The 18,352-nt window shown below is 38.0% G+C and overlaps 5 protein-coding genes and 1 long non-coding RNA gene across 6 annotated transcripts; 3 read left to right on the forward strand and 3 right to left on the reverse strand.

Moving 5' to 3' along the window:
• Positions 1-14: 14 nt before the first annotated feature.
• LOC149732288 (uncharacterized) lies at positions 15-1,918 on the forward strand. Its single transcript, XM_089883161.1, has one exon. The coding sequence runs from the start codon at positions 158-160 to the stop codon at positions 1,520-1,522; it is 1,365 nt and encodes a 454-aa protein (XP_089739287.1). The 5' UTR covers positions 15-157; the 3' UTR covers positions 1,523-1,918.
• Positions 1,919-2,046: 128 nt separating this feature from the next.
• On the forward strand, positions 2,047-4,077 carry LOC149732289 (uncharacterized). Its single transcript, XM_089883170.1, has one exon. It carries the CDS (start codon positions 2,330-2,332, stop codon positions 3,446-3,448), a length of 1,119 nt encoding a protein of 372 aa, XP_089739296.1. The 5' UTR covers positions 2,047-2,329; the 3' UTR covers positions 3,449-4,077.
• A 132-nt stretch (positions 4,078-4,209) lies between these two features.
• On the reverse strand, positions 4,210-9,813 carry LOC149732290 (obg-like ATPase 1). The gene is made up of 7 exons (XM_089883166.1): positions 9,551-9,813; positions 8,392-8,502; positions 7,626-7,769; positions 6,745-6,885; positions 6,067-6,204; positions 5,290-5,424; positions 4,210-4,853 (listed from the first exon to the last, which is right to left on the reverse strand). Exons 1-7 carry the CDS (start codon positions 9,686-9,688, stop codon positions 4,461-4,463), a joined length of 1,200 nt encoding a protein of 399 aa, XP_089739292.1. The 5' UTR covers positions 9,689-9,813; the 3' UTR covers positions 4,210-4,460.
• Positions 9,814-10,268: 455 nt separating this feature from the next.
• LOC149732291 (ferroptosis suppressor protein 1-like) lies at positions 10,269-13,314 on the reverse strand. Its single transcript, XM_089883167.1, has 8 exons — positions 13,068-13,314; positions 12,886-13,004; positions 12,425-12,550; positions 12,065-12,157; positions 11,811-11,919; positions 11,603-11,755; positions 11,027-11,227; positions 10,269-10,733 (listed from the first exon to the last, which is right to left on the reverse strand). The coding sequence occupies exons 1-8, from the start codon at positions 13,255-13,257 to the stop codon at positions 10,546-10,548; spliced, it is 1,179 nt and encodes a 392-aa protein (XP_089739293.1). The 5' UTR covers positions 13,258-13,314; the 3' UTR covers positions 10,269-10,545.
• LOC149732292 (uncharacterized) lies at positions 12,895-13,670 on the forward strand. The gene is made up of 2 exons (XR_016385568.1): positions 12,895-13,027; positions 13,317-13,670. It is a non-coding gene; the product is annotated as an uncharacterized LOC149732292 (long non-coding RNA).
• Positions 13,671-14,214: 544 nt separating this feature from the next.
• Positions 14,215-18,300, reverse strand: LOC149732293 (uncharacterized). Its single transcript, XM_089883160.1, has 5 exons — positions 17,680-18,300; positions 17,139-17,253; positions 16,008-16,881; positions 15,201-15,351; positions 14,215-14,929 (listed from the first exon to the last, which is right to left on the reverse strand). Exons 1-5 carry the CDS (start codon positions 17,769-17,771, stop codon positions 14,659-14,661), a joined length of 1,503 nt encoding a protein of 500 aa, XP_089739286.1. The 5' UTR covers positions 17,772-18,300; the 3' UTR covers positions 14,215-14,658.
• Positions 18,301-18,352: the final 52 nt, after the last annotated feature.

Below are 18,352 nucleotides of genomic sequence, written 5' to 3' on the forward strand. Positions count from 1 at the left end.
ACCGTGCATGGCGCTCGTATATGAACACCGCAGTTATCGCATCACTTTTGCTTATATATAAATCGCATGCGCTATTACGCGCGGTTGAATTGCTACATCTAAGACTTTAATTTTTGAATATAGGTGTTTTATATAAAGCGTAAACTACCGTCGAGAAATGAGTTATAAGCTTGCATTGGCTTATTTGATGATTGGGCTAACAGTCGTACACTGTTACACGAAGATGGAATACTGCAGTATTGAATGTACTGGAAACGAACAAGCGACAAGCACTGCGACGTCTCGTGGTAATCTTACTTCGACTACTGGTCGTCCTGGTAAACGAGGACCACCCGGCCCAAGTGGACCCGTTGGACCATCTGGTGAACCTGGACCAGCCGGCCCAAGTGGACCCGTTGGACCATCTGGTGAACGAGGAACACCCGGCCCAAGTGGACCCATTGGACCATCTGGTGAACGAGGACCACCCGGCCGAAGTGGACCCATTGGACCATCTGGTGAACGAGGACCACCCGGCCCAAGTGGACCCATTGGATCATCCGGTGAACCTGGACCACCCGGATCAAAAGGAGATTCGGCTACACCATGTAACTGTACTTTTCAAACTATGGGAGCTGAAAATAGTTTGTTTGTACGAATGGCTGTGTTAGATCATATTAGGACAAAGGCAAGTGTCCACTACAATGTTGGTTTAGATACGAACGTGGTTTACGATGCTACAAGCAACAAGATATCAAAGATATTTGACCAGGGTCTCCAGCAAGCTCATATGGTACAGAATAATGCGGCCAACCAACCGACTGTATCTAGTAACAGACAGAATGGAAAAAGATTTATTTCATTTGACGGCAGAAATCGGTGGATGAATGCCAACTTAAACTTGGACGACCAGCATGATACTAACGTCTTTATTGTGTACAAAATCACAGCTTACGATGCTAATACGCTTTGGCGAAGAAACGGCCTGTTTGGGAATGATAATGGTGGTTTAGACAAATACATTTCCTTCTTTCCTAACGGAGATCTGATAGTTCCAAGGTCAGTTGGAAACTATGTCAGAGTCAGTACATATCCAACCGGGGCAAATGCTGGCGCAGTTGGCGTATGGAACGTACTAAGTGTACAATGGAAAGCGGGAGGTCCTCCGAACTTGAGCAGCGTGTGGTGTAACGGGCAGTTACTTGCGCGTTTCCAAGTCGGGGTGTTTCCTGGCTTACCGAGTTTATTCCAAGCCGAGGCGTCTCCTAGCTTACCGAGTTTATTCCAAGCCGAGGTGTCTCGTTCTATCTCACCGATTTCAGCTTTGGAAGATTCGAATTCGTTACTTGCGCGTTTGCTGGGCATGGGGTCTCCTGGCTCACCGAGTTTAGCTTTAGGAGATTTGAATCCTCGCGGACGCTACTACCTAAAAGGTTCGATCGGGGAGTTTTTGGTTTACAAGGGAATTCCGATGACGGACAAAAACATAATGGATCATCATCAATACTTCATGCATGGTTGGGCGATCAATGGAACAGTTTAACTTTACAGCCAAATTTGGGTAACTCGTAATACTCATGTATACACCTATGTATTGCTTATATTGCTAAACATGTAAATAAACCAAATAGAAGTAATCCCGAGCATTCTAAACTTGCTTACATTGTTTTATATATAAATATTACCATGCGTCTGCAACTCCATTAAACGAGACTGTTATAATGTTTACACCAAAGCATTTAATGTTATTAAAAGTATTGGAAAACTATATGTCACAAAGTAGAATTTATAATGAGCGTTTTTTATTCGTGTACAACAGGACAGATATATGATAAATAAGAAATCACATAATCGCACTACGTGCACAATATATCGTTTGGCTGTTCTCATCATGATTGGTTTTCCCGTGTGAAAGCGATTAAATCTTTACCGTAACTTGCCCTAAGGGAATAGTCAACGTGTTATTTGCAGTTTAACCTGATGTTAAGTTATGTGATTTGTGATTAAGTGGAAATTCCCACTAAAGAATCGGATCTTTTGTAGAAAAATCTAAAACAAGCAAAATATAAGGTGTCCAAATTTAGCCTCAGACGACACGAGTTTAGAAAGAACTAGACATTACAATATAGTATACAAAATATACAGATGTGGCAATAAAAGTTTATAAAAATGTACAGTGAGCCCTGGGCTGCGACCGTGCATGGCGTGCGTATATGAACACCGCAGTTATCGCATCACTTTTGCTTATATATAAATCGCATGCGCTATTACGCGCGGTTGAATTGCTACATCTAAAACTTTAATTTTTGAATATAGGTGTTTTATATAAAGCGTAAACTACCGTCGAGAAATGAGTTATAAGCTTGCATTGGCTTATTTGATGATTGGGCTAACAGTCGTACACTGTTACACGAAGATGGAATACTGCAGTATTGAATGTGCTGGAAACGAACAAGCGACAAGCACTGCGACGTCTCGTGGTAATCTTACTTCGACTACTGGTCGTCCTGGTAAACGAGGACCACCCGGCCCAAGTGGACCCGTTGGACCATCTGGTGAACCTGGACCAGCCGGCCCAAGTGGACCCATTGGACCATCTGGTGAACGAGGACCACCCGGCCCAAGTGGACCCATTGGACCATCTGGTGAACCTGGACCACCCGGATCAAAAGGAGATTCCGCTACACCATGTAACTGTACTTTTCAAACTATGGGAGCTGAAAATAGTTTGTTTGTACGAATGGCTGTGTTAGATGATATTAGGACGAAGGCAAGTGTCCACTACGACGTTGGTTTAGATACGAACGTGGTTTACGATGCTACAAGCAACAAGATATCAAAGATATTTGACCAGGGTCTCCAGCAAGCTCATATGGTACAGAATAACGCGGCCAACCAACCGAGTGTATCTAGTAACAGACAGAACGGAAAAAGATTTATTTCATTTGACGGCAGGAATCGGTGGATGATTGCCAACTTAAACTTGGACGACCAGCATGATATTAACGTCTTTATTGTCTATAAAATCACAGCCTACGATGCTAATACGGCTTGGCTAAGAAACGGCCTGTTTGGGAATGAAAACGGTGACTTCGACAAATTCATTAGTTTCTTTCCTAACGCAGATCTGATGGTTTCGGGGTCAGTTGGAAACTATATCAGAGTCAGTACATATCCAACCGGAGCAAATGCTGGCGCAGTTGGCGTATGGAACGTACTGAGTGTACAATGGAAAGCAGGAGGTCCTCCGAACTCCAGCAGCGTGTGGTGTAACGGGCAGCTACTTACGCGTTTCCAGGCCGAGGTGTCTCCAGGCTCACCGAGTTTAGCTTTGGGAGATTTCAATTCTGGAGGACTTCATTCTTTAAAAGGTTCGATCGGGGAGTTTTTGGTTTACAAAGGAATTTCGATGACGGACAAGAACATTAGGGATCATCATCAATACTTCATGCATGGATGGGGGATATAAAAGTTAATTGTTTCATTCCCGCATTCAATATCATGCATATACTTGTTGTGTAAAAACATCATGCTTGCATCATGGCCTACTCAATTATTGAGTAGGCCATGCCTGCATTTGATTAACTTAAAAAAATGTTATTATATAAACATGTTGTTACCTCTTCTTAAACTGAGTAACGTGTCTTTGGTTGCAAATGTAGTATGTATTTTTTTTATTCTTCATGGGTGAGGTCCTTGTCACGGACTTAGGATTTAGGCCAGATTTGGCCCATTACCCCAACACCCGGAGAGCCCATTTAAGTCCTTCGTGCGACTGGTGCCGCGACACCGCATCGCAGTAAGACGAGTATTATTGGCACCATTTTTTATCCTCCTATGCTTAACGAGTTACCACACTTTTCAACTGTGTGTATGCTTTTGATATGAATTAGGACTTGGACAACCCATGTTACCCATTAGTGACCGCTGGTTTGGAGCAATGTCCGTTAAGCGTCTTGCCCAAGGACACATACGCGATCAGTATTAGTACCACCGTGGAGCATTGCCTAAACCAACATGTACTATATATGTATACTAATTATTATAATGTAGGCTATCTCATGTGCCATTTGCTAAATACACCGAACTAGCAGAGTGTATTGTACATTGTTTTGACTGAGATTCACATACTTGATTCTTCGAGAGTTAAAATCATATCTATATAACGACTGCTTTTGGTGCCATTATAAAGAAAGCTTTTCCGATTTCTACAATAGTCGACCGGAAGCGTACCAGCACAAACTCAATTGTAATTTATTATTTTTAACCCAGAGAGTGCAGACCGGTTTAAACCGCTTCTAGCAGCAACAACATGCATTATCATTTAAAAGAGCAAACTACATCACCAATTCACGAAAGAAAGCGACGACCGAAACCTGGAGACCTCATAAAATGAAGTAAAACTGATAGTTGCCTTAATATGCTGTGATTACAGACAGAGTATAAGGCCACAACAGTTGGAACTTTTCATGGTTGGCACGTCATTTTTTCTTTGGCTGCGAGGGCGTGTTAAACTTGAAAAAGATGATGTCCCCATCTTCTACAATGTAATTTCTTCCTTGTTGGCGATACTTACCGGCTGATTTAACTGCAGACTCCGAGCCAAGCTCTTTAAAATCAGAGAATTTCATAACCTCTGCCATAATGAAGCCTTTCTCAAAATCGGTGTGGATCCTCCCAGCAGCTTGAGGGGCGAGAAAGCCGGTTTTGATCGTCCACGCTTTGACCTCGTCCGCGCCTGCAGTGAAGAAGTACTGCAGACCAAGGCATTTAAACCCGGTTACCACAATCTTGCTAAGAGCTGACCCGACCGAATCCTTGTACTGTTCCTCCAGGTAAGCCTTCCGTTCAGCATCGTCAGCCATTTCAGCTAACTGAGACATAGAAAAGCGCTTGTTTCACATGTTTCGTGATATATTCGGATATTACGTGAGTAAAAAACACCCACAGTTGTTAGCAAGCACAAGATTTGTTAAAACACCGGTTTTATAACGACATTCGTAAACCGCCACGTGAAAAAGGAATAAGTTACACTCATTCATATAATTAATACATGATTGTAAACAGTAAGACTGTTGTAAACACCTTTAAAAAGCTGTACTCACTAACTACCCAATAATGTGTCTACTTTTTATAAAAAAAATATGTTTAAAATATTCCATATTAAAACTTTACTGCCTGAAAAAATCTTAAAATTATATTCAGGATAACTTTTGCCACTTTTACAGCTCCTACCAGAAACTGCTGCTAAACAACAGAAAAAAAATGTAATAAAAATTTAATCTGTATGTTTATCAGTCAATCTCATACCTTGAGTTCAAACGCTCCCGAAAATGGGATTAGGATCGCTGAAGAATCATTCTCAGTAACCCAGGTTTTAATCTTCATCAGCCATTTGTTCTTTTTCCGGATGTAATCCTTCTCACTCAAGTTTACGAGATAAATCTGGAATAAAAAGGGGTCATCACTCATCATTTATTTAAATGTGTCCTTGGGCAAGACATTCAACGGCAATTGCTCCAACCCAGTGGTCACTAATGGGTTGTTCAAATTATTAGCCATGCATAAAAAAAGAAGAAAAAATTAACCAACTCAAAAGTGTATGAAAACATGTGTTATAACGAATGTCGTTTTCCTGACACGCGAGGATAAAGTAAGTTACAATCAATCATTATTATATAAATGTAATGAATGAATGAATGTAATTTGCCTATATTCTTGCAGGCTGAAAACGACAGTCATGATAACACGGGTGTTCTGTTTCAAACACCTCGTTGCATGGAATAATTGCTTAAAATCCAGAATTTTGGGATTAATAGAAACTTGCACTGTTTTAGGTGCATTGCCATTTAAAGCACTCTACACTAGTTTTTGAAAGTTGAAGGTCTTTTAAGTACATGAAGGTCTTTTAAGTACGCAAAGAACTTATTTGGGTTTACTTATCAAACAATTACCACAAAATAAAACAGAATCAAAAAACTGTTTTCAGAATCAAAAAACTGTTTTGGATAAAATGGTCTCTGTAAAAAATGGTACGCAAGTAGAAAATGTCAAGAACAACAGCTCAAAATAACAGAACTATCAAACCTGTGGTTTAGAGGTTAGAAAAAGATGTTCGTTAAGGACTTCGATTTCTTTTCCTCCCCACTCCCCATCTCTTACAGGTTTCTTCTCATCCACCAACAAAGTCTTGATCTTACTAAGCGTCTCAAACTCAAGTTTGTACTGCAGTGATAAAGGTATTTGATTAAAGATCTGTTGACATGTACCGATGTACGTCTGTAGGGTAAGATTAAGTGACCCCCCCACCCCCGCTTAAAATTACTTTAAAAAAACTATCAATTTGCAATAGATTAAATTGATAAAGTGTAAGCATTGATTTAAATTGGTTTTAGGCTGGATCTTAAGGGATTTAAATTTTAATTAAATCAACAAAGTGAATGTAACTTGCTGTTGCGTGACTGTTTTTCTGTATGGCTGATAATTTAAACAACCCATTAGTGATCACTGAGTTGTAGCAAAGTGTCTTGCCTAAGGACATATACTCCCACAATGGTGGCAGCGACGAGCCTTGAACCCATTACGTTACAAAGTCCTAGTTATGTGCAGGGGCGCTAATCATTGTGACATTGCGCCGGACAAAGCGTAATAAAAATACCTGGCAACTTTATTTGACCATTCTTTCTAATATCACAAAACAGATATATATATAATAAGTATGAGTAAAATACAACCAATTCTACACCTTATCCTTATTCAACAAACCTTTTTCTCACCACCTCGACTGTAGACCTTCTCAAGTTCAGCTAATCTCTTGGTTAGGTGCTCCACATCCTTCAGACGAAGTTCTTCTTGAATAATTTCCAAATCACGAACAGGATTTACATCTCCTTCAACATGGACAACCTGTGAGCATATTTTTACAATCGCTTTTATTCACCAATAAGAATACTGTTTAGTTTTTACTTTATACATTTATATTTATTCGCCTATAAGAATACTGTTTACATTCAATTACCTAAGCAATGATTTCTTTATACTTACATTTATTTACCTAGGAGAATATTGCTACGTTCACTTTCATTTACCTATTAAAATACTTTTTACATTCACTTTCAATTACCTATGAGACTATTTATGTTCGCTTTACTTACCTAAGAAATTATTTTTACATTGTTTTCATGAACAAAAGAAAATATTTTGAACATTCACTTTAATTTACCTAAGAAAGTAGGGAATTATTTTTATATTCCGATTTGCATTCATTTACCTATTAGAATACTTTTTACATACAGTTTCATTTGCCTAACTTAAAAGGGTACACAAGTTCGCTTAACGTACACCCTCTGTGTACTGGATCTTATAAAAAAATATAAAAAGGAATAAGCTACAATGGATAGATATATTAAATATATATATGTTTTCAAGGGGAAATGAATTTCAAATATATATATATATTAAAAAAACAGTTTACATGATGGCCCAAACTCAGATGCAGAAAATGCATGCTAAACTTGTATCACAGGATTAAGCAAGTAGTACAAGCTCAATGAGTACTGAGTAGCATAATGAACTGTTGCAAGATATCCCATTTCATATATGAGAATCAATGTAATCAATTAACTTTTTAACAAGCTATTCATTACCTCTGCATCATCAAAAGCACGAGTCATGTGAAATATTGCATCACATCCACTGATATGGGAAAGAAAAGCATTTCCAAGACCCTGACCTTCATTTGCACCTTTCACTAATCCAGCAATATCAACCACTGAGAGAAAAGCCGGAACCTGAAAAGTATTTTTAATAATAATTTAAGTTTATGTGTATTAAGTATTTCTAGGGTGGGGGAAGATGGGACACATTTTTATTCTATTTTCTTATCCCATATTTCTAGCAAACAAAGAACATTCAAGGGATTATAAAACCGTATCCTGAGTCAGGACTCCCATAGACAGTTGTTAATTGTTTTAAACAAGGCCGTGATCTTAGAATATTAAGTGCTAAAGGTGACCCATCTTCCCCCACCCCACAATATACATTACAGACCTGGTAAAAAATAGTTTTAAAAAAGATCAAAATAGTTTGAAACAAAATTGTGTCAAACTTTTGATTCAACTGATCTAAATTTACCACTTGACCTGGCTTTGTGGCTTTACATATATGTGTAAAACTAAAATGATAGGAAAAGGAAAACTGTTGTGTAGATAAGAAGATGAGTGTTACGTAATTGTCCAATATCAAATGTGACCGAATGAATGTAACTTATTTTATCCCCACGTGGCTGAAAAACGTCAGTCGATAAACCTGGCCACACAGGTGTTCTGTTTCATACACCTCGTGCCAGCTTACGAGTTACCATGTATGTTACTTTGTAAGTGATTTTTGTTTACTGAATGGTAACTATCCTACCTTGCTAGCAGGCTTGTGGTATTTGCAGAGAAACTCCCATCTTTCATCAGGAACTGGAACTCTGCTCTCATTGGGATCAATCGTACAAAACGGGAAGTTTTCAGCAGAAGCCTGAAGTGGAATAAATATCACTTGTTATCCTCAAATGACAAAAAAATGAAAAGTTTGAGGGTTATAGCATTAACATAAACTAAAACAAAGTAATAATTACAATATATATAAATATAAACAAATTTAATAGCCTGCCAAAATAAAGTAATAATTTATAACAAATAGGTTACAACCCTGGCACCTACATGAATCTTTGTTTTATATTATTTGACTGCTAATCACAAACTTCATAACAGGCCTGTGACTTTTTTACACTTTCTTATATGCAGGACCCATTATTAAATACCCTTTTCATAAAGCTTCGATATAAGTTTTAAAAGTGGAAGTTTTATGCTTTTTAGCTACCGTAATGAAGAAAGGATTGATCAAAGAGTAATAAACAGGTGGAAATAAATAACAGTCAAAGTTAATATGACATGATGCCTAAGTTATATAATTTATATCATATATATATATATATATAAAATCAAGGCAATTTATTTTACCAAAACACCAGCAGAGTTATACAAGTATATATAACTAAATTATATTAAGGTAATCCTTTAGCTGGTGGCCACCTCAACTTTGGTTTCAAAATGTTCCTTAGGTCTCACTGATACCCACTGTATAATTTTTTTTTGAAAACACTTGGGAGCTCGTGTCAAAAATTAACTTTGAAAATGCGCGAAATCGTGCTGCGTCACCGTATTTTCCACACCAGCCGTTATGAATTAAACCAAGGTTGGATTATTACGTCATAAAATGCGTATTGTTACGTTTGATTCCTACGTTAAAACAGTGGGAAAAAACAAGGTTATAACGTCGCGTGACGTATGTAATATACCACTATTGTGACGTAACAGACCGCGATTGTGACGTAATAAACCTGTTAACCTTACGCAAATCAGACGAAACATTTTTAAAGTTAATTTGCAACATGAACGTCCGACTTTTTTGAAAAAAAATTATACACCCCTTACTGGTACCTGCTGTAACTGAGGGCTATAGAACATTTTGAAACCAAAATTTCAGGTGGCCACCAGCTAAAGAATTACTCTATATTACATACCTCGCTTTTAGTTAGGACATTAAAAAAAGTGGATTTTCCGACATTTGGCAACCCAACTATTCCTATCTTTAATGATGTGCCCAGTCGTCCCAATATTAAAGGTGGCTTTTCAACTTCCTTTTTCTTCTTTGGTGGCATGCTGTCTTTTTACACCAGGCCAATGTGTACAATCCAAAACACCAAGTATCAGAGCTACAACTAATGTCTGACACAAAACGAAAACGATTATTACCAAAATGTAATTTTAATCCAAGTATACAAACAATCTGTAAAAAAAACGTAATTCTGTATAACAAGATTTATTTCATGTCTTAAAACTGACTGCAATTTCATTTATTCGACTTTAAAACTATCAATACTGAAAATACAAAACTTCACAGCTGCAAAGCCATAAGTAGTTTACATTTGAGCACACACGTCGTGCTGGATGGAAATTATAAGTGTTTGCAACAAAATGCCAGCTGACAGTTGACACTTTTACGTGCGACAACGGCTGTTGGGCACGTTGCTCTACCGAAACAACGTCCAAAAATGCAGTTTAAATCAGAGTCCATAGAAACACGTCAATCGGAGTCATGAAAGTCATCGATATTTCTATGGCTCTGGTTTAATTAACAATCAGTCAAACTTACAGATTCTATTAAGCTTTCTTGTGATATTATACAATATCTTATATTTTTACCTTTAACTGACAGAAATGTATGCGTACAAGATAAAGTAGGGTATAGGTGTTTATTATTTATACAGGGGGTTAATGTAAAACAGAAAAAACACTGTTGTGAAAATTTACGATGTTACAGAAAATACGCATGCTTCATAATACAGGCAAACAATTTATACAGCCGTGCAAACCCTATACCATTTTGTAACGAAAATAATTTTAAAGGTAGTGCAAGTTATGGTCATTTCTAGAGGTAAAATGTGAGAGAATGATGTGTAAGTAAAAAGATTAAACAGCCAGTATATACAAGCGAAAACAGGCGACTTCTAACAGTTTAGACTTTGCTCCCTTGGCAAACTTCTGGTGTGATAGCTGGCAGCTGCAAGCCAAGGTCGGTCCATGTTGAGGATGAGTTACGATCTTTCCCCTTCGCCATCTTTGTTGGAAAGTTTCCAAACTGCATTCCACATATCTGCGAAACTCCGGCTTCGCTGCCCACTGATACCAAAACCACTTCCATAACTAAAAACGAGGTTGTTATTACAAAGTATTGACAAAGTGTTGTCGAGTAATACAACAATGCTGCGCCTAATATTACAGTGGGTTGGGGGAAGATGGGACACCTGTTTAATTAGTTTTCTCGTCCCATTTGATAGTAAACAAAGAACCGAGAGAGAATTGTGAAACCATTTTCTCATATCATACATAGACCGTTGTTAATTGTTTAAAATACAATTAGGATATTTTGATATTATACTAAATGTGTCCCAACTTCACCCACCCTACTATATGTTTTTTATTTGTTTTAAACTTACCTGCTTTGTATGCAGTCAAAGTTGCATTGTTGCATTCCGCTATCAAATTTGCTTTGGCCACCTTTGCGTGCTCGTTAGGTGTGCATGGGGTCTTTTCCTCCTCCACACTTGTGACGTCACCGACTGCGTAGATATTGTCATGACCTTTGACCCTGAGGTAGTCGTCTACGTCCAGAGTGCCATTCGGCGACATAGATCCAGCTGCAAAAATGTTGTGTTAGGCGTATAAAATTTCTTGTTCGGTATCTCGGCACTGCTGTGGTCGTGTCTGCCTTTAAGTTCAGAAAATATTATAGTTCAAGGCTCGATTTATAGTAGTATGAGTGAAGTTGGGACACCATTTTATTCTATTTTCTCGTCCGATTTGGTAGTAAACAAACAACATTCAAAGACCGTATCCTCACGACTCCCACAGACCGTTGTTAATTGTTTAAAACACGACCAGGATATTTGGATAATATGTACCAAAGGTGTCCCATCTTCCCCACGGTACTACATATGGGATTTGCATGCGTCTGACAAATAGCACTAAAATTTAATTACACTTCGCGTATGCTTTGCGTTATTTTTAATTACCTAAATCCTTTTCGTAAAATCCGTTGTTGATTCGGGCGCTTCCAGTATTAATGAGGAAATCCGTTACGAGGACTTTCCCGTTCTTAGTTTTCAACACCTGGCCGTCTGCTCGTCTGTTTGTTATAACAGATTCAAGATTGTAGACTGAGTCGTCTGAAAGGATATTAAAATTAGGATCGTATTTTACGCCGTAATTCCAAAAACTCACTGTGTATAACGGCAATCCCTTTTTGCTGCAAAATGTTAAGCAAGCTTGCCTGCAGAGCTGGTTTTGCCCGTTTTGTCACGAGGTGATCTTCGTCAGTGATGATAATCACCTGTACAGGTTTACAAACCTATTGAAACTGTTTCATACACGAATTTTAATGAATAAATACTAGACTACCCTAACTATACGAAATGAGTAATTATACGAACTAACTATACGAAAGGGTTTACTAAAATGCTGAAGTAAAAACACACCTCTTTTTCCGGAAAAGCAGTTTTGATTTCTCCCGCCATTTCTACGCTGTTGTAGCCACCCCCTATGAGAGCGATTCTGTTGCAATCACTCAGCTGAAAATGTAAGCAATTAACTTTGTCAGCAACGTTGTATAGGTTAAGAATTTAAAGGTGGCAAAAATGCTATATAGTAGGGTGGGGGAAGATTGGACACCTTTAGCATATATTTTTTTTAAGTATCCTGATCGTGTTTTAACAAGTTATAACGGTCTATGGAAGTCGTGAGGATATGGTTTCAAAATTGAGAAGTTGGAATGAAAGATGTCCTATCTTCCCAACTCTACTATCTTAAACAACCTAATTAAAAGCACTTCGTCTTACCTCCAGTCTGTACTGTTTGAGCAAATCCGCAGCTTTTGCAGCTGACAACTCTGCGTTTTCGCCGCCAAGTTTGAATGGAAAGGGCATGTCTTCTCCAGTAGCGATAACCAAGTGTGTATAGCGAACCTGTTGGTTTAGGGAATATATTGTAATAAACGTATATGCCGATGCCAAAGAAAATACTGACAGCCATATACAAGTAAACAGATAAGTGTTTTTTTAGTGTTTTCATATACTAGGGTGGGGAAAGATGGGACACCTACTCATTCTATTTTCTTGCCCCATTTGGTGGTAAACAAAATAAATTCAAAGTATTACAAAACCGTATATCCTCATAACTCCCATTGATCGTTGTTAATTGTTTAAAACCCAATCAGGATATTTGGATATTATGTGCTAAAGGTTACCCATCTTCCCCCATCCCACTATATTAATTACAATTTGATAAATGAGTTTCGAACCTGGTATCCGCTTTTTAAAGTCAGCGTCTTGTTATTAGAGTCCATAGCAACCACTGTCCCCCTCTGGAACGAACTTCCGAGCATATCAGCGAAGGGAAGGAACATATAGTTTATAAACTCTGCGTGAAATGACAAAATACAGGTATTAAATGACTAAAATTTAAATTTAAAGAAGTTTTTACCTTCGTTGACTGCTGCTCTCATTGCGCCGTGGTTATGGTACATGGCGTCACGAGGGTCAATCAGCGTCACTTTGCAGAAATTGCTCTTAAGCAGTTGTACGGCTAGATAACAGCCTGATTGGCCACCGCCGACGATAACAACATGCATGTTGTCTTGATAGGCTACTTGTGTGGAGTTTCCGTTGCCCATGGTAATAGTAGTTTAACTTTATACTTAGTTTTAATTCTATTTCTCTGTCGTGCTCGCAGTGCTGATCTGCAACGAACGCTGTACTGTTCGTATTTATAGACCCGATTTCTACGTTTTTCTCTGTACATCATGTGACTGGGCCGGCATCATGAGACGGTATTTCCGACCACGAGACGAATTGTTGTACACGTGGAACTACCAATGCTGCACGTGCAACATTTTGTAATGCAATCGTAGTGTTCTATATTTTCACTTTATTCAGTTTGTATTTTGCTGACTTGGTGTACCGTTTAAATATTATTATTGCACGAGGCGTGCATTTGTAGGTAACATTGTAAATTCGAAAGCACACTGTAACAAAAACAATTATATTAGTCACAACAACAATATAAAAATAAAGCTGTTTGCCTGTATAGTTCCATACTTTTTGAATGTTTAATAAGTCATTTGAGTTATACCGTTTAAACCCACGACCTGAGCGCCTGTTATAAGGCAGACGTAAACAAGGAGTGACGTCACACATATTTTCTCAGCGCGTGTTTTGTTCACTATCACGAGACTGTAGTGGCGTGAGGCGATTCAATCGAATGATGAAATAGTGAATAGTATTTTGTAGTATAACTGATTTTTGACGTCATGCCGCAAAATAACAAATGGACACGTGTACTAACTGACATGCAATTTAGCCATTGTTATTTATTGAGTAATTACTGCTAAGAAAACCAGCACATACACGCTTTAAGTTTAACGTGTTAAAAGGTGCACCAAGCAAAATGCACTGGCACATTAGTTTATAATTATACGGACCTGAACATAATGTTCTTACCCAATTATTGTTTTCACGTAGATTTCCACGTATACCAGTACTGTGAATCCGAGTCTGTATAGCAATTCAGCATGACCCTTCATCGGAATGTACCACTTTTAGTTTAATAAAAACAAACAGAAACCGCGCTGTTCAACGCAATGCATTTCATTGAAAAAAGCAGTAGGGCGTTACGCGTTAATGCTACAGGCAAAACGAGAAATAAACAATTATTACACAAGAGCAAGAATTGTATTTGACTAATCAAGAGTTGGCGGGCGGAATGACAACGTAAAAGCGTGTGGAATAATACGGTGGGGGAAGATGGGACTTCTCTTCATTCTATTTTCTCGTGCTATTTGGTAGTAAACAAAGAACATTCAAAGAATTATGAAACCATATCCTCACGACTGCCATAGACTGTTGTTAATTGTTTAAAACATGATCAGGACAATTGGATATTATGTGCTGAAGGTGTCCCATCTCACTCCACAGTACTATATATATCATTGAAATAATAGAAGAAATTCAAGTTACTATATAATACTTAAGTGTTCGGTATATTTCTTCACAAAACAGTTGCTTTCAGTGTAAACCTATGGTATTCCCTTTTCACAGAGTGCATAGTTTTGCATGCTAGTTTGAAAACTAGCACATTTTAGGTCATTCCACTTTCCAGTAGCAGCCCGAAGCTCTGCACAATCCTGACCTGGCCCCCAGTCGTTTGGTTGGCCAGCGGCCCAGTTTGCTTCATACTGAGTAAGCTTTCTGCCATCGGTCCACTGCCATGTACCCTCACTTAAGCTGTCAGTCAAACCAATCCAAACATTTTTATCAAGCGGTTTGACGAGATACTCTGAAAAAAAACTGTGAAACACAAGTCGTTAAACAATAAACTGTTTACTAAAATCTAATTTTACAATCTGTCAAAGCAGGGTAGAGTAAGATAGACATATTTTCATGCTCTTTTCTTATGCCATTTGATAGGTAATATAAAATACTTACAAAATTATTAAACCGTATCCTTACGACTCTAAAAGAGCCTTATTAATTGTTTAAAACACGATCCGAAAATATAAAATTTAGGTTGTATGGGCATCGCATCTTACCCAACAGTAATTCAAATTTAGCTACTTACTTGCTAAAGTTGTTTCGCGGGCCCTCTATAGCCAAGTCGCTAGACAGCGCCAAACATGCGCTCCTCGCTGCAAGCCAGGACGGAAATAATGCTTGCAAAACTTTGTAGGCGTATCCGTTAGATGCCGAAACCCATCCGATATCTAATTTTTCTATAAAAGAGCATATGCATTTGGTTTGTGTATTTAGTCATGAAAAGTAACTTCGTTAAAATATATAAGTAGGGTGAGGAAAGATGGGACACCTGTTTATTCTATTTTCTCGTGCCATTTAGTAGTAAATAATGAAAATTCAAAGAATTATGAAACCGTATCCTCACGACTCCAATAAGCCGTTGTTAATTGTTTAAAACACGATCAGGGTATTTGAATGTTGTGTGATAAAGGTGTCCCATTTCCCCCCACCATACTATAAGATTGTGGGGTGAGATGGGATACCGTAAGCACTCAAACCCCATATATATTTCCTGATCGTGTTTTGAACAATTAAAATTGATCTTTTATATAGAGTCAGAGTTGCAGGTTTACAGTTATACAATTCTGTAAATATTCTTTGTTTACTACCAAATGGGACAAGAAAAGATAATGAAAAAATGTCCCTTCTTACCCCGCCCTATACTATATATGTGCGGGTATATATGCGCAGTGTAAAACGACATGTGTGTACAATGGGCAGTGTAAAACGACATGTCCACTAGAATAAGAACCATTTTCCTTTTTATAAGGATAAGAGATATTGTGTACGTTTATAAGGATAAGAGTTATGATAAGAGATATATACAGCTTTATGTGTCTAAATGGTTGCTTACCACTGAGCCTTTGCGTGAGAAAATTAGTGGTATTGCTGATGGAAGATATAGCAGAATCTGTACGCGATGCTCTTGCTTGTAGAACTGACACAGAATTCCGAATATGGTAAGCGGTCTGTTCTGCCAATGCTTTATTACGAGCGACGATTACGAGCATTTGCTGGTGTGCATGTGCTCTTGTGTCTGCCTCGGCATTGGTGCTGGTACGAATGAAGGTTTGTAAACGTGTATGTTCTTCTTCTAGCTTTGCATCGCATTGATTGGAAGCTTGGTCGAGGACCTTCTGCGCCGTTTTATTTATCTTACTTTTGACTTCTATCATTAGAAAATGGTTTTGGCTTTCAACTATACTGTACACTCCGAGGAGGCTGCGATTGAGAGTTTGCTGATACTGTTTGGTGGCTTCAAGCGTTATATTAGGAAGATTACTCAATCGCGCCAACTCTTGTGAGAGAAACTGCACATCTGACCCTAGTTGAGAATTCGAGTCGTTTAGTTGCGTTACATTCCAACTTAGTTCATCAAAATGTTGCGAAATTCGATTGTTTTGAGATTTGGAGTTGTTCAACGCGTCTGCCAACGTGACAAGTGTATTTCTGTCAGTATTCACCTTGATTTCCATGGCTGATATTCTGTCTTCTAACCATTGAAGTGTAGCAATGTGATGTAAAAACGCTTTTTCCAGATTTTTAAATTTTTGATTGGTCTCGTTTTTTAGCTTGTTTATGTATTCCTTCATATCCAAGATGTCTGCCACGTACTCTGCGTGTTTTTTATCTTTATCGTCTTTCGGTTGCATTGTTTCGCTTGCACTGCCGCCATCCGCATTTCTCGACAACGAAAAATTTAGCATAGTCGTGTTGTCTGTTACATTCTTGCAAAAAAGAACAAGGTTTAAAAACGCAATATAATAGTAGAGTGGGGGAAGATGGGACACCTTTTATTCGATTTTCTCGTCCCCTATGGCAGTAAATAAAGAACATTTAAAGAATTCTACAACCATATTCTCACGACTCCGATATAGACGGTCGTTAATTGTTTAAAACACGATCAGGATATTTGGATATTATGTGCTAAAGGTATCTCGTCTACCCTCCCCCTAACTATATGTCTCTATATAAAACATTTTACCGCAAAATCTTTGGCAACTGTTGAAATGTAGTAAACGGGAACGACAATGATGCTGCACACAGCTACGATGGCAATTACTACGATTATTGTTTCTCTCATAAACCTTCTTGGTTGTCTGTAATATAATTTTAAACTTAATTTGCGCAAAATTAATAGGCACCACAAAAAAACTATAGCTTTAAATATTATACAGTAGGGTAGGAGAAGATGGGACACCTTCAGCACATATTATCCAAATACCTTGATCTTGTTTAGACAATAACAACGGTCTATTGAAGTCGTGAGGATACGGTGTTATAATTCTTTAAATGTTCTTTGTTTACTACCAAATGGAACTAAAAAATAGAATGAAAATGGGTCCCATATCTTTCCCCTCCCTACTATATAAAATTCGATGCTATCAAACACACAATATACATACAGAAGCAGACTTTAAGTAATATTCCCACCACAAATACCATATATAGGCTCCAAGCTGCTTGCAAACTTAATCGAAAATTCGCAACAATAGGCTGGGAAATTTTCGCGGTGTTGAACCTACGGATTTAAAGTTTCTTCCTTTTCCATTGGTGCCGGAATTTCCTCTGATCTGGTAAGGTAGGAGACGCTTTCGCTTTTCCTGGAGAAATGCATCTTTGTAGGACTGTTTTATATGAACCGACGTCTATCTATCCGCTGTTGTTCTCTTTGACTGTAAATTGAGATATTGTCTCTACCAAGAATGCCGCGGTCTTGCTTCTACGAAAACTCGGGAGTAAAAGACCTAGCAAATATGCTCGTTACATTTAAAAGAAGCCTATCTCGCCTTATGTGTGTTCACAATATGTTGAGCAAGCAAATTAGCCGTTGGTGTTTTCCTAAGTGTATGTGTAAGCCGTTGTCCACTGAAACAGATATGTCTTAAAAAGCAATGATATTGCCACTACAGAAATATATAACTGTCATGTGAAACTTAAGTGAACAACCCATCCTATAAAATCAGCTAAAAATTATATAGTAGGGTGGGGAACGACGATCACCTTTAGCACATAACATCCAAATATCCTGATAGAGTTTTAAACAACTAACAGCGGACTATGCGAGTTGTGAGGATATGGTTTTATAATTCCTTAAATGTTCATTGTTTACTACCCAATTAGAGGAGAAAATAAATTGAAAAGGTGTCCCATTTTCCCCACCTTGCCATATAGTATCAAGTACATTTGAACATGATT

The sequence above is a fragment of the Ciona robusta genome, chromosome 8 (genome assembly GCF_009617815.1).
Source record: "Ciona robusta chromosome 8, ASM961781v2".
NCBI lineage: Eukaryota > Metazoa > Chordata > Ascidiacea > Phlebobranchia > Cionidae > Ciona > Ciona robusta.